Genomic DNA, 13,258 nt, shown 5'->3' with positions numbered 1-13,258 from the left:
CTGAATTTACAATATTGTATTTCTCCATCCCATTCTATCTCTTACCCTTTCTTCTCTTTCTTCATCTCAGGTATTTTTTCCCTTCAATTTTTCTGCTTCTTTATTACGATCTCACCACGATTCCTTTTTTCTTATTTTCTCACCAATTATTGCTTATCTTCTAGGTTTTCCTTTTCTTTCATTAGGGTTTCGGTTATTTCCCAATTTCATTTTTCCTACCTTAGGTCATACTTTGGATTCGGAATTTGCCATTTTTTTTCGTTTTTGGGGTTTGAATTTTCGACCTTTTTGATTCCAAATATCGGATCCCATTTATTTTTATGGAATTTGAGTGCCCACAGAATAGTACTGAAATTTCTCAAAATTTGATACCAAATCCAGGCATAGGCATAGACATAGTTGAACCAAATCAGCTTAGTCCCAAAACCATTTACACTGAAGGAATTGAAATCCCTGATCTTGTTCCAAATACCAACACTGAATCTGGAAAGGGTGAGAATTTAAAGCGAGCATCCAAGTTTAGGTCAAAGAAAGGAATCAAAGCCTTAGGTAGCTTGAACCAGTCATCACTCCCTGGAGATGTGGCTTTTGATGGTCGTCGGTCCATCACTGACCTTCCTCCGGCACTTATATCTGAAATTCTGAATTGTCTTGATCCTAAAGATCTCGGCATTGTTTCGTGTGTCAACACAATTCTCCATGAACTTTCAACTGAGCACCATGCTTGGAAGGGATTCTATTTTGAAAGGTGGGGACTTCCTGCAGCTCTTGTGGCCCCGGATACTGATGATAAGCGATGGAAGGAAATTTTCGTGGAACGGGAGTTTAGGAGTAAGACTTTTATGGGGCGTTATAGTATGGATGTATTGCATGGGCATACTGAAGCAGTTCGTACTGTTTTCTTGTTGGCTTCTGCGAAGCTTATATTTACCTCTGGGTATGACTCTGTTGTGAAGATGTGGGACATGGAGAATGGGTTATCTATTTCATCATCACGGCCCCTTGGTTGCACCATTCGTGCTGTTGCAGCAGATAGGAAATTACTGGTTGCTGGTGGTACTGATGGCTTCATTCATTGTTGGAGGGCTGTGGAAGGATTACCCCATCTGTTTGAGCTCAAAGGCTCACAAAACCAAAATAATGAGGTTCGGCTTTGGGGACATGAAGGTCCAATAACGTCGCTCGCTTTAGATTTGACAAGGATTTACAGTGGTTCGTGGGACACGAGTGTTCGAGTTTGGGACCGTCTTTCAATGAAGTGCACTATGGTGCTGAGGCACAGTGACTGGGTCTGGGGATTTGTACCCCATGATACTACAGTTGCCAGTGCATCAGGTTCAGATGTGTACATTTGGGATACTATCAGTGGGACCTTGTTGACCATTGTTCATAATGCACATGTTGGTAACACTTATGCTTTGGCACGAAGCCATACTGGGGACTTCCTTTTCACTGGAGGCGAAGATGGTACAATACACATGTATGAGATCATCAATGGTGGCATTGAGACTGAAGCTTGGCAAATTGCTGCTTGGGCTCCTCACTCGGGTCCTGTGTATTCCCTTGCCTTTGAGTTTCCATGGCTTGTTTCAGCATCAAATGACGGCAAGCTGGCCCTAATTGATGTGAAAAAGCTGCTGCGTACTAGCAAGCGTGCCATAGGGAAGAGAGTTTCAAAGGCAAAGCATTTGAACGGAGGCATAGTAGAGCCTCCGCAGAGAATGTTGCATGGATTTAAGAGCAATCTTTTCTCTGTAGATATAGGAGCTGATCGAATTATCTGTGGGGGTGAAGAAGGTGTTGTCAGGATTTGGAATTTCACAGAAGCTTTGGAAATCGAGCGCAGAGCCCGTGCATTAAGAGGGATGCGATTAGAGAACAGAATGAGACGACGCAAAGTTCAAACAGAGCTGAGCAGTAAAGGTGGTAGGAGTGATCAGTGTTCAGTTGCAGCCAAGAACAGTTCAGTGAGTTGTATTTGGCCCAATAAACGGGGGATGAGTGGAAAGCTGAAGGCCTAGTGCACACCACCTAATATTTGCTTCTATGCACCATTGCCTACAATTTTATCATTTATGTTTTTACAAAATTGATGTATACGGTATTTGGTTTTAAGGTGACCAATTTAAATTTCTCTTTATGTATTAGTAGTACTAATGATATCAAACCACTTTCATCAATATCTCACTTTTGCGTTTCTTAAATGATAGTATATCTTTCAGGGAATTGTTTTACACATTGTCATAAATAATTTGTAGGACTCTTGTGTTTATGGAGGCTTACCATTATTACTAGATGCATTCATATGCTATATATGCAATTGATAACGCGTGTCTGCTTAAATGGGTTATGGTTCTAGATGCTTATGCTGGAATGGGATCCATGGCCCTTGTTGCAGAAGCTGTGGTAGTGTCATTTATGTTATTAGGTTGATGAGCTTGCTCTTAGAACTGCTCAGTGCTCTCTGAATCAAAGGGATCTGTTGCCATTTTAAACTTGTGTTCTTAACATTTCGCGACAGACAAAAGGTATATGCAAATGGAGGTGTGCAAATTATAAATTATCACTACGGAATTATTTTTGTTTTGCATTGACACGGAGCATATGAGATTATATTTACCAAACTAATCACTGATTTGCACTTGGATGTCAGTGTGCTTATCATAGCCATTCTTTATTTAAGAAATGCTCAAGCCAGAGCTGAACAGATTATAAAATTCATAGCTATCTATGACAGAACTTTGAGGTTATGTCCTTGTCACTATCACATAACCATGTTACTTGCTGAACGAAAGCATAAATGTTGCTGATGAAAAAGTAGTTGAGAAATGCGAAGAACATGGCAGTTCTTTTCCTTAATTTTTTTAAGTAAAGAAGGGAAATACACACTTTGTCCAATGAGGACAGAGTAGGTTATAAATGAAGTAGTTATTCTGCATTAATAATCACATGAAAAACTATTTGTAGCCCAATGATCAACGCTACTAAGTAAGAAACTTTTACACTTTTTAGCCTGAGATGATCATGCAAATACTAGGGTTCTTCCCATTTTGGACCAAACAAAGTCTCTAACTCTAACTTCACTGGTTTAGCAGTAACACATAAAACCAGTTCTTGTAGAGCAGGCAACATGAGAAGTAGAGGGCATGTTGTTCATTCTCTTCCTGTTATTGTTCTGATAATGAGCATGCTCAGCATATTTCATGGACGATATACAAATGCACTCTTTGCCACTGATGATGGGAGAAATGTCTCAAATGTGTCTGCAATGTATATATTGGGAGATTCATCGGTAGATTGTGGAGACAACACTTTATTCTACCCTCTTCTTCACAGTCGTCTCTCTGTTTATTCATGCAATGGCTCTGATGCCACCCTTCTTCCTCAGCTTATTGGTACCCTTCCTTCTCTCTTTTCTTTTTTCCTTTTTCCTTTTCTCTCATCATTAATGGTTATGGGTTTTTCTTGATCCTTTATGCTTGGAAGTTGGCCAAAACCAGATTAAATGGCAGGTGCATTAATATGTACTATAGCTGGAAGGCCATAAAGAAAGTTAAATTTTTTGGAAGCATTTTGTACCTAATAATAATAGGAGAAAATGAACCTTCTTTTGGTGATTACAACATGTCCTATGATATTAATGGCCATTGGAAGAATATTTCCTCTTTTCTCTTTTCTGCACTTTGCAATCTGAATTAATGTAAGCCATTAACTGTCCTTTTGTTCAATCAATTTATCTCATAATCATAATGCACAATCTCTAGCCAAAGGTTTGAAGTGTCTGCATGAAATGAGTTCTCCTCTTTCTCTGAACTGTCCTCTAGTTCCTCATTTTTATCGACTAACATGGGGGCTTATCATTGCATTGCGTTGAAAATAAAAGAGTACTAGTTGGCTGCTATCCATGCTGAAGAATTTTTCAATTTTCAGACTATAACCAATTTTAAGTTCTACTTGTACATATTTAACACTGCTAAATGAGGTATTGAAATCATTGTTTGTAGCTGAGAAGATTGGATTGACATCGATCCGTCCATTTTATGGTCAAAAAGGATCTATTGAGGAGGTGCTTGGAGGTCTCAACTTTGGATCAACACAGGCTACAATCATGAATGAAGGAAGCAACAGTCACCAGTCTCTCAACCAACAACTACGCCAAGTTTCTGAGACAATGCAGCTGTTGCAGCTGCAGCTGGCTGAGGACACTGCTCAACAATTCACAAAATCTTCCATCTTTGTAGTCTCCTTTGGCAAAGAAGATCACATTGATTTCTTCCTGCATAACTCCACCAGCCAAATGTTCAACCAAAATTTTACAACCATTTTGGTTGATCAGATGACAAATGCTGTGAGGTATCTTTATGATGCAAATGCAAGGAAAATCATATGCTTGGGGATCCTGCCTCTGGGATGCACGCCACGTATAGCCTGGGAGTCAACAAATCACACATCAGCTGGAGATGATCTGAGAAATGGCTGTGTTGATAAAGTCAATAAGTTGGTCTTCGAATACAATAGATTGCTCGAAGAACATGTAGCCAAGCTTAATGCAGAATTGACTGACGCACAGATGGTGTTCTGTGATGTATACAACGGAATGATGGAGATTATGAACAACCCAAGGCTTTATGGTAAGCTTCTTTCTCCTTTATCTTGATGATATAATATAACCGTTCAACTGATTGGGGTGTCGTAATAGGTTTTGAAGATGTAAAGAGTGCATGCTGCGGGCTTGGTTTGAATGGTGCAATGATAGGTTGTATCTCCATGGACATAGCATGTGATCAAGATTCAACTCATATTTGGTGGGATTTGTTCAACCCTACACAAGCAGTTAACTCCATCTTAGCTGATGCAGCTTGGTCTGGCCTACCAATCTCTAATCTTTGCCATCCTATGACCATCCATGAGTTGGTGTACATGAAAACATAGCATTTTTCTGCTAGAGAACCACAGCAACAACCATTCCTTCTTTCCTGTTGTTCCTTGAGCTAGCAGTTATGATGTTACACAACTCAGCACTAAATCTGTCTCAAGTATAAATTGCCCATGTGCATGAACAAGATTCATTAAAAATATGCTTTAGGAATAGTTTGGAATTGCAGATCTTTAAAGACAGATTGACATGGATGTACAAAACCTCACATGAAATGCAGAAGAAAGAGAAACAAGTGATGCCAATTTGCTTTGGAAACCTTTTGTATATTATAATACAATAAAATAGGAACTGTAGCTGGTGTAGTGAGTGTGTTAAGATCATCACTAAAATATTGCTTTTGGTACTGACATCATTTGTCTTTGTCCTTGGAAATTTATTAACACAATAATACTAAATTATACTTGAAAGTTGAAAAAGATACTAACATTATTATAGAAAATGTAAAGTACCATGTGGCTTTCTCATTAAACTCCATGAAAGTTTGGTTCATCAAAGTTGAGCATAACCTAAATCTCTAAAACCTTATTACTCCCCATTCTCAATGGCTGCAACAATTTCAAGTTTTTCAACTTCACTTTTCACTAAAACCAAATCCTCAACCTCAAAATCCAAACCACATTTTCAGTCTCTCACTATCACCTCAGCCTCAAAACCCAGTAACCCATCCATCGCCGGACGCAAGCTCCGGGTAGCGGTTATCGGCGGTGGTCCTGCTGGATCCTCAGCCGCAGAGGCCTTAGCCTTGGGCGGCATTGAGACCTTCATATTCGAACGCAACCCGCCGTCCGTCGCGAAACCCTGCGGCGGCGCCATCCCACTCTGTATGCTAGATGAATTCGACATCCCTCGCGACCTCATCGACCGCCAAGTCACCTCCATGCGCATCTTCTCCCCCTCCAACATCGCCGTCGATTTCGGAAAAACCCTAAAATCTCACGAGTTCATCGCCATGCTCCGCCGCGAGGTCCTTGACTCCTTCCTCAGATCCCGAGCCATCTCCGCCGGAGCCTCCCTCATATCCGGCCTAGTCACCGCCGTCGACATCCCTTTCTCTCCAACCTCACCCTACACCATCCACTACACCGCAGAAAACAACTCCTCCCGACGATCCCTCGCCGTAGACGTCGTCATCGGCGCAGACGGCGCCAACAGCCGCGTCGCGAAGTCCATCGACGCCGGCAGTTACAGCTGCGCCATCGCGTTCCAAGAAAGAATCAAACTCCCAGACGATAAAATGTCGTATTACGAAAATCTCGCCGAGATGTACGTAGGAAACGACGTATCTCCCGATTTCTACGCATGGGTTTTTCCCAAGTGTGACCACGTGGCAGTGGGAACTGGTACCGTACGATCGAAACATGATATTAAGTTATACCAAAAAGGTATAAGAGAAAGAGTTGGATCTAAGATCAACGGTGGAAAAGTTATTAAAGTGGAGGCCCACCCGATTCCCGAGCACCCGCGTCCTATTCGAGTGAAAGGACGCGTGGCACTCGTAGGTGACGCAGCTGGTTACGTCACCAAGTGTTCGGGTGAGGGGATATACTTCGCAGCGAAATCGGGTCGAGTATGTGGAAACGGTGTCGTAAAAGCATCAGAGGGTGGTGATAAGATGATAGGTGAGTGTGATCTGAGGAGGGAGTACCTTAAAGAGTGGGATGCGAAGTATGTGAATACGTTTAGGTTTTTGGATGTTTTGCAAAGGGTTTTTTACGGTAGTAACGCGGGTAGAGAAGCTTTGGTGGAACTGTGTGGGGATGAGTATGTTCAACGCATGACTTTTGAAAGCTATTTGTATAAGAAATTGGCTCATGGGAGAGTTTGTGATGATGTTAAGCTTTTGATGAATACTATTGGGACCTTGGTGAAGTGTAAGGTTATACACACACAAATGGAGGGTTTGATATTATAGTTTTTGGATTGCTTTCACTTTGTTTCATTTGAATAAAAGTTATCTTAGATTAGTGCTACTTTGATGTTTCTTTTTTAGTTTTTTTTTTGCCATGGTTCTTGTTATTGAATTTTGATTGTTGTTTGGGTGGTTAATGAATATGGAACTTTTAGTTGTGTTTTTATAAGGATGCTCATGTTTTGTGTTGCTTCATGGACATGGATCAAACTTATGCCATCAATAGCATAATAGTTAAGATTGTAAAATCTATGCATCACTATAAAGATTCATAGAAATTCAGTATATCATTCACCATTCATTTATATCTAATGATGATTTAGAAAAAATGATAGATAAAACTCTTATACTTGCGTATTAGTTTTTCTTTATAAGAATTCAATGATTGTTTTTGGATTCAATTCTACTTAATACTTTGTTATATCCAAATGCAAGCCACAAACTTATTGATGGTCTTTTAGTGCATGAAAATTCAATATAACAAACTTATTGGGGGATCATTTTTATTTGCTTCATATAACAAGTTCTATAAGAAGAACTATCATAAGAGAATAGATTATTTCCTGAAAAACAAATGACCAAATAAAAGAGTACTATCCCATATTCTACATACTGTAGTCATAAATTCAAAGACTCGAATTAACAAATACATAAGGCTACACTTCTTTGTCCATCCAAATCACACATCTCAGAGATTCTCCTTTAATCAACAACTCAAATGCTTTATTAATGTCTTTAAACTTCACCTCATGTGTCACAAATTCATCCAACTTCAGCTCCTGTTAATAATTAAAGACAAACTTTACTCATAAGAAGCTTCATAAAAGCTTGTTACTTTATCACCATTACATTTTTTACATAAATACTAGTACTGGTTACTGAGTATTGTGATAACCGGACTGACAGTCCGACCGGTTTGACTGCTGACCGGACTTGAAAACGGTCCTGGTTTGTAGTTTTAATCGAATGAGGGTTTAACCACTTTGAACCGGAGAAATTCTGGTCCGAACGTGTTAAACCCGGTTGAACCGGAATAACCCGGATTTGATGTCCGGCTCGGATTTTACAACATCTTACAATATATCTCATTAGAAGGGGCAAATAGCATAGATTGGAGTTGGAATAAAAGAATTTACATATAGTACCTTGTCTAGGTAACGTTTAAGGAGAATTGATACATCAGATTTGGGTTTGAGTCCTCCAAATAAGGACCCCATTAGGCTCTTCCCATCAAGAAGGATCTCCCTAGAGCTAAGGCTCAACATGGTTCCTGGCTTGTCCACTCCTAGAACAACTGTTTTCCCCCAATTCTGAAGAAAATGCACCACAAACTTAGTAACAAGCATGCACAAACTAAGCTTATTTTATTGAAAAGGTTATTCTTATTAAGTATATGCAAACTTCAATTTATTTACATACAAGATATTATTGTAGTTACAGCTTTACTTATGTTATTGCTGTCTGCATATATATGACAGTGTAAGGAAGTGTTTTGAGACCTTTCTACAAGAAGCATAAGCTTCATGCACCAAAGATGCCATACCAACACACTCAAAGCAATAATCTGCTCCTCCATCAGTTATCTCTTTGATAATCTGCTTCACAAACACATAATTAATAATAAACGGCATAACATTACAGAACACATTAAACTCATGATTCATGAATATGCCTATAGTATTCACATTTGGTTCTATTCTCATGCAGAGGTAAATTAAGAGGGGGCAGACCTGGCTCACAGTTTTGTTTCCACATTCTCTAGAATTGATAAAGTCTGTGACTCCAAACTTCTTTCCTGAGTTAATGAGGAACAAACTCATGAAACCAAATCCTTAATTTAAGCATTGTTTTTTACTTAAATGCTGCATGACTTAATGTGAGGTTATTAATCCAACAGTACATTACCAATTTCATGTTTCTCTGGGTTGACATCCACACCTATAATCCTAGTTGCTCCACAAAGTCTCGCTCCCTCGGCAACCTACGAAACCAATCAATTCCGATGAGCATTTCAATATACAGAACCACATAGTAGAGAAGGAAGAGAGAGCTATGTTGTAATAGTCCATACTGCTAATCCAATACATCCCAACCCAAAAATAGCTACTGTAGATCCTGCCTCCACACCTGCTGTTTTCCATGCAGCACCTACCCCTAAAACAAGATGTTCAATCATATGTAAGATCAAACTTGTATTTAGTCATGGAACAGTGGCTAAGAAAACTCACTCACACATAATATCACATGCACAATTTTCATCATTTGATTACAGAGCTTACCTCAATTCTTTTTCTGCAGACCTACACTATGATTTTGCCACTTCACATATCTGATATGATGTGAATCTATTTATCTAGGTAATGTTTATGAAGAATGTTCTGTACACATGAACCTATATTCTAACCATGATTTTTGTTTGATATAGGTGTTATCAAAAAGGGTGTAGAGAAGAAAATAATTGAAGACACATTGAAACAACTTTTGCTACCACTGTTTGGGAAAAGTGAGGATAATCAAGGAGAAAAGATTTCTATATAGAATAGAATCCATCAAACAGTGTGTTTGTTAAATGAACATTGATGAACAAATATATCTATATTCATTGGTGCACCAATGCAATGTTTCTTTTGAAAATACCACCAACAATAGGTCTCTAATTCTAGTTAATGTTTGCATGGCCAAGGGATATTACCAGTTGATACACCACAACCTAGGAGACATGCCCTGTTGGGTGGAATTGCAGGATCAATCTTGATTAGATTGGCAACATCAACCACCGTGTATTCGCTAAAACTCGAAATAAACATGAAATGGTGTATGATCTCTCCTTTTAGATCAGTGAATCTACTGGTATGATATCTATGCATCCAGGGATAGTTCCTGAAAGGAAACTTGGAACAATTGTTACTCTTGGTTGATTTGCAATCTGTACAATCCCCACAATCTGCCATGTAAAGTGGCAAAACTACATCTCCTTTTGTTACTTCAGTTACATTCTCCCCTACACTCTCCACAACTCTGCATCATATGAAAATTGGTTGGAACACATCACTCTGTAGCATTAAATGTCTCAACATGTACAATGAAATTGAATCATTACAAGGCAAGCTTGCATATATGATTTTTTCTTATTCAAATCCATACTCAAATTGAATGAAAAATGTACCAAATTAAGAGCAAAAACCATTTTTGTAATTGGCATAATTTTCATAACATGCAATAAAAGACTACAAATTTACCTAAACAAGGTCTGTATAATTGTTTCTTTTCTCTTTAGGAAATATTCTCAGTAAATAAAATTATATATAAAATCATTATTAGAAAAACTAAAGTGTGGGAACTCACCCAACTGCTTCATGACCCAGAATTCTTGGGAACATTGCATGAGGTTCCTTCAAAAGTCAACATACAAAAAAGATTATCGTAAAAAAAATTATTCAAATGTTTCACCGAGACAAAAAAAAAGAGGGGAATCCAAATCAATATAATGAAAAGGTTGAAATGAAATAAGACATTGGAAGAGAAAGAAAAATGAAGAAAACCTCTGCGTTCGAAAAGGTTACATCACTGTGACAAAGAGAGGTACAAATAATACGAATCCTAGCTTCATGAGGCATTGGTGGCGCCACAATTATCTCCTCAATACTCAAAGGCTCACTTGGTTTTCGACAAATAGCAGCTATATTTTGCAGACAAATTAGTATTCATCATATATACACATAAGAAACATAAAAACATGAACTTCAAATAATCATGATTGATGATACACCTTTGCATCTTATGGATTGTCTTTCACTTGTTCTTGCTACTTTGTCTTCCATGGTGTTACAAAAACAAACTGCACCCTCTCTAGTTCACCTTAACTATGAACTGCAACTGAAAACTTTGGTTCAAATGGCCAATCATGTATATTATATATGGTGCATGAGAGCAATCATATTATCTTATCTAAATATTATTCACAAAAATATGTAATTATGTATACACAATTTACATTATTATTGCATCATTTATCAATGTGATTTAATCATTATCATAATACAAATGAATGATTAAAGAAACAATATACGTTATAATGAATATGATAATTATTATAATATATATAGTTTTTATTTTATTAGTAGTAGTATGTGGATAGACAATTCGTATATGTCAACTCGCATTCTTATTTAATGTTATAGAATATTTAACTTTATATATTTAAATTTAGATAATTAGAATATTTTTTTATATGATGTACTCTATGACTCTATGTTATAATTTTTTGTATTTATTATAATGTACAATTTCAAACAGAGACATGTAATTATTGTATTAATAGTAGTTACCTAAGATTACATACTATTTTGTAGAAATTAAAAAATGTTAAAAATAAAATAGATAACTTCCATTGTGATAGTTATATCATGTTTTATCCTTATATATAGTATAGAACTATAGATATTATGTAAAATAAAAATATAATAATAAATAAAATATCATTATATTATATAGAATATAGAATATAAAGAAATATATGTAATTTTTTAATGTACTTTCAAATATACTCAAATTATTACTATTATTAAACTATCATTCCATTTATTTATTATTTCATTAATTAGTTGTAATTTTTAGAATATAAGTAATTAATATTAAGGTATTTCTTTTCTTATATATATATATATATTAAGATAATAAAGTATCTTTTCATATGATGATATAGATTATCTCCTCCAACTATTAAAATTATGATATGTATACTATTTTTTTTTAGTTTTTAGAAGTATACTTTTTAGTAAATGATAAAATTTGACATATGCCATGATTTTAGTGGCTGAATGATATCTCCTTATACGAGGATATATGTTATTCTCATGTTTTAATATTTAAACATTGGGTGTTATTAAAAAATTTATGTTTTATAAAATTCATACAAGTTTATAATTTATTTCTTAACGATATGTTTATTTATTACTCATTTATTTCACCTTTTATTTCAACATCACTCTTTACTCTTATTTATTACTCATTTGCTTCACCATTTATTTCTCCATCTCTAAAGTGATTTCTATAAATTTAATGAGACTATTTTAATCAAATTATATACAATATTTATATTATTTAATACTTTCTTAAATTGTATTTGTTCCTCATTGTCTTTTGCTGTTTTACTAAGGTTGTTAATTGTACTACTTTTGTTCTTGCATTCTACACTAAAAAATATAGTGTAGGGATGGTCGACCTGAAAAATATATATAATGAACAATAGTATTAGTCTAACCAACACTAAATAGTATTGGTCTAACCAATACTAAATAATATGTTACTATCAATTTTTTTCATGAATAATAGCTAAAAAGTTTAGGATAGAGATGGTCGAGCTAAAAAGTTTAGGATAGAAATAGTCGAGCTAAAAAGTGACATATATCAACAAATTATTTAGTTGTGAATATATTATTATTTTTATAATATATGAGAATATACTATTTTCCTTTTGTAATTTAGCTAGACATTTTTGCCTACTTTATTAAAGTTTTTTCTTCTTGTGGTGAAATGGGTAATTTACAAAACATGGTGAAGATTTTTTATTGGTAAATGAAATGCTAAAGAGTTTTGAAAGTTCAAAAAAACTTAATTAATTTCAAAAGGTTATGCAGAGATCAATATATTGAAGATTGACTAAGAACTATTTAGTTATTCATAATATAGAAATTATTATATTTACAACATAATTTTGAAATTATTATTACATTATTATAATCTATTGAATTTATTATTTGTAATAAAACTAGTAGGGTGGGGCAACAAAATAAGAACATAACATGATTTAGACCATTAATATCATTCATGTTATTGGATAACCATCACATCAATTTATTAGGTAATGGTAGCTATAGAGTTTTAAATATTTATCTATTTTAAAAGAATCATGAATTCAGGAAATGTCATATCTATTATATGTCATTGCACTGGATTTCACAAACAAGCATATAGATGAAAAGTAGTGAGAATTGAGATTTATCATTAACAAATATAATAACATGTTTCAAGTAAAAAATTTCATCATTTGTAGATGATAACCAATCATTTAAGTAATACTTATCATCTTAGCATAATTATATGAATGAAGATTACGTGTTTTAAACAGTGTCTCATTATATGTCCCAAGTCAATCAGAGTGTTTCATTTTATTAATTTTTGCTTTTAAATTTTTTATTTTATTCACGTGTTAATATATGATTGGCAGGGAATGAGACCGTTGGGAATAGATTATCCCCGTCCCAATTACATAGCTTCCACAAGAAGCATCAATGGTTGATTTCACATTTTAACCTTTACCACCTCAATTTGGTTTATTGCTTACTTATGCATAACATGTTGTCATTTGAAACTGGATCATTTTTTTTTTGTTTTTTGTGGGGGTTAAG

General features: G+C 35.5%; 4 protein-coding genes across 8 annotated transcripts; 3 read left to right on the top strand and 1 right to left on the bottom strand.

Moving 5' to 3' along the window:
• Positions 40-2,217, top strand: LOC109360294 (F-box/WD-40 repeat-containing protein At5g21040). 2 transcript variants are annotated; one of them, XM_019605080.1, is made up of 2 exons: positions 40-256; positions 310-2,217. In XM_019605080.1, exon 2 carries the CDS (start codon positions 321-323, stop codon positions 2,019-2,021), a length of 1,701 nt encoding a protein of 566 aa, XP_019460625.1. In that variant the 5' UTR covers positions 40-256; positions 310-320; the 3' UTR covers positions 2,022-2,217. The 2 variants fall into 2 exon arrangements, with proteins under 2 accessions (XP_019460625.1, XP_019460626.1); XM_019605081.1 differs by having other exon boundaries at positions 40-261; positions 313-2,217.
• LOC109360298 (GDSL esterase/lipase At1g71250-like) lies at positions 2,795-5,241 on the top strand. Its single transcript, XM_019605087.1, has 3 exons — positions 2,795-3,395; positions 4,005-4,631; positions 4,700-5,241. Exons 1-3 carry the CDS (start codon positions 3,131-3,133, stop codon positions 4,930-4,932), a joined length of 1,125 nt encoding a protein of 374 aa, XP_019460632.1. The 5' UTR covers positions 2,795-3,130; the 3' UTR covers positions 4,933-5,241.
• LOC109360295 (geranylgeranyl diphosphate reductase, chloroplastic-like) lies at positions 5,368-7,014 on the top strand. The gene has a single exon (XM_019605082.1). The coding sequence runs from the start codon at positions 5,481-5,483 to the stop codon at positions 6,849-6,851; it is 1,371 nt and encodes a 456-aa protein (XP_019460627.1). The 5' UTR covers positions 5,368-5,480; the 3' UTR covers positions 6,852-7,014.
• On the bottom strand, positions 7,364-10,755 carry LOC109360296 (alcohol dehydrogenase-like 7). 4 transcript variants are annotated; one of them, XM_019605085.1, is made up of 10 exons: positions 10,618-10,755; positions 10,386-10,527; positions 10,194-10,235; positions 9,541-9,866; positions 8,920-9,002; positions 8,754-8,829; positions 8,579-8,643; positions 8,348-8,443; positions 7,994-8,158; positions 7,364-7,627 (listed from the first exon to the last, which is right to left on the bottom strand). In XM_019605085.1, the coding sequence occupies exons 1-10, from the start codon at positions 10,667-10,669 to the stop codon at positions 7,505-7,507; spliced, it is 1,170 nt and encodes a 389-aa protein (XP_019460630.1). In that variant the 5' UTR covers positions 10,670-10,755; the 3' UTR covers positions 7,364-7,504. The 4 variants fall into 4 exon arrangements, with proteins under 4 accessions (XP_019460630.1, XP_019460628.1, XP_019460629.1 ...); XM_019605083.1 differs by having other exon boundaries at positions 10,194-10,243; positions 10,391-10,527; XM_019605084.1 differs by having other exon boundaries at positions 10,194-10,240; positions 10,391-10,527; positions 10,618-10,754.

This window comes from Lupinus angustifolius, chromosome LG11 (genome assembly GCF_001865875.1).
Source record: "Lupinus angustifolius cultivar Tanjil chromosome LG11, LupAngTanjil_v1.0, whole genome shotgun sequence".
Taxonomy (NCBI): Eukaryota; Viridiplantae; Streptophyta; class Magnoliopsida; order Fabales; family Fabaceae; genus Lupinus; species Lupinus angustifolius.
This window is presented reverse-complemented; position numbering and strand designations above follow the sequence as displayed.

Excerpts from the sequence above, each read along its gene's own strand:
- LOC109360295 (XM_019605082.1), top strand. The coding sequence starts at position 5,481 with ATGGCTGCAACAATTTCAAGTTTTTCAACTTCACTTTTCACTAAAACC.
- LOC109360298 (XM_019605087.1), top strand. The coding sequence starts at position 3,131 with ATGAGAAGTAGAGGGCATGTTGTTCATTCTCTTCCTGTTATTGTTCTG. Across the intron at positions 3,396-4,004 it reads CCTTCTTCCTCAGCTTATTG|CTGAGAAGATTGGATTGACA; the intron begins GTACCCTTCCTT and ends CATTGTTTGTAG. Across the intron at positions 4,632-4,699 it reads GAACAACCCAAGGCTTTATG|GTTTTGAAGATGTAAAGAGT; the intron begins GTAAGCTTCTTT and ends GTGTCGTAATAG.
- LOC109360294 (XM_019605080.1), top strand. The coding sequence starts at position 321 with ATGGAATTTGAGTGCCCACAGAATAGTACTGAAATTTCTCAAAATTTG.
- LOC109360296 (XM_019605083.1), bottom strand. The coding sequence starts at position 10,669 with ATGGAAGACAAAGTAGCAAGAACAAGTGAAAGACAATCCATAAGATGC. Across the intron at positions 10,528-10,617 it reads ACAATCCATAAGATGCAAAG|CTGCTATTTGTCGAAAACCA; the intron begins GTGTATCATCAA and ends TGCAAAATATAG. Across the intron at positions 8,830-8,919 it reads TGGGATGTATTGGATTAGCA|GTTGCCGAGGGAGCGAGACT; the intron begins GTATGGACTATT and ends TTGGTTTCGTAG.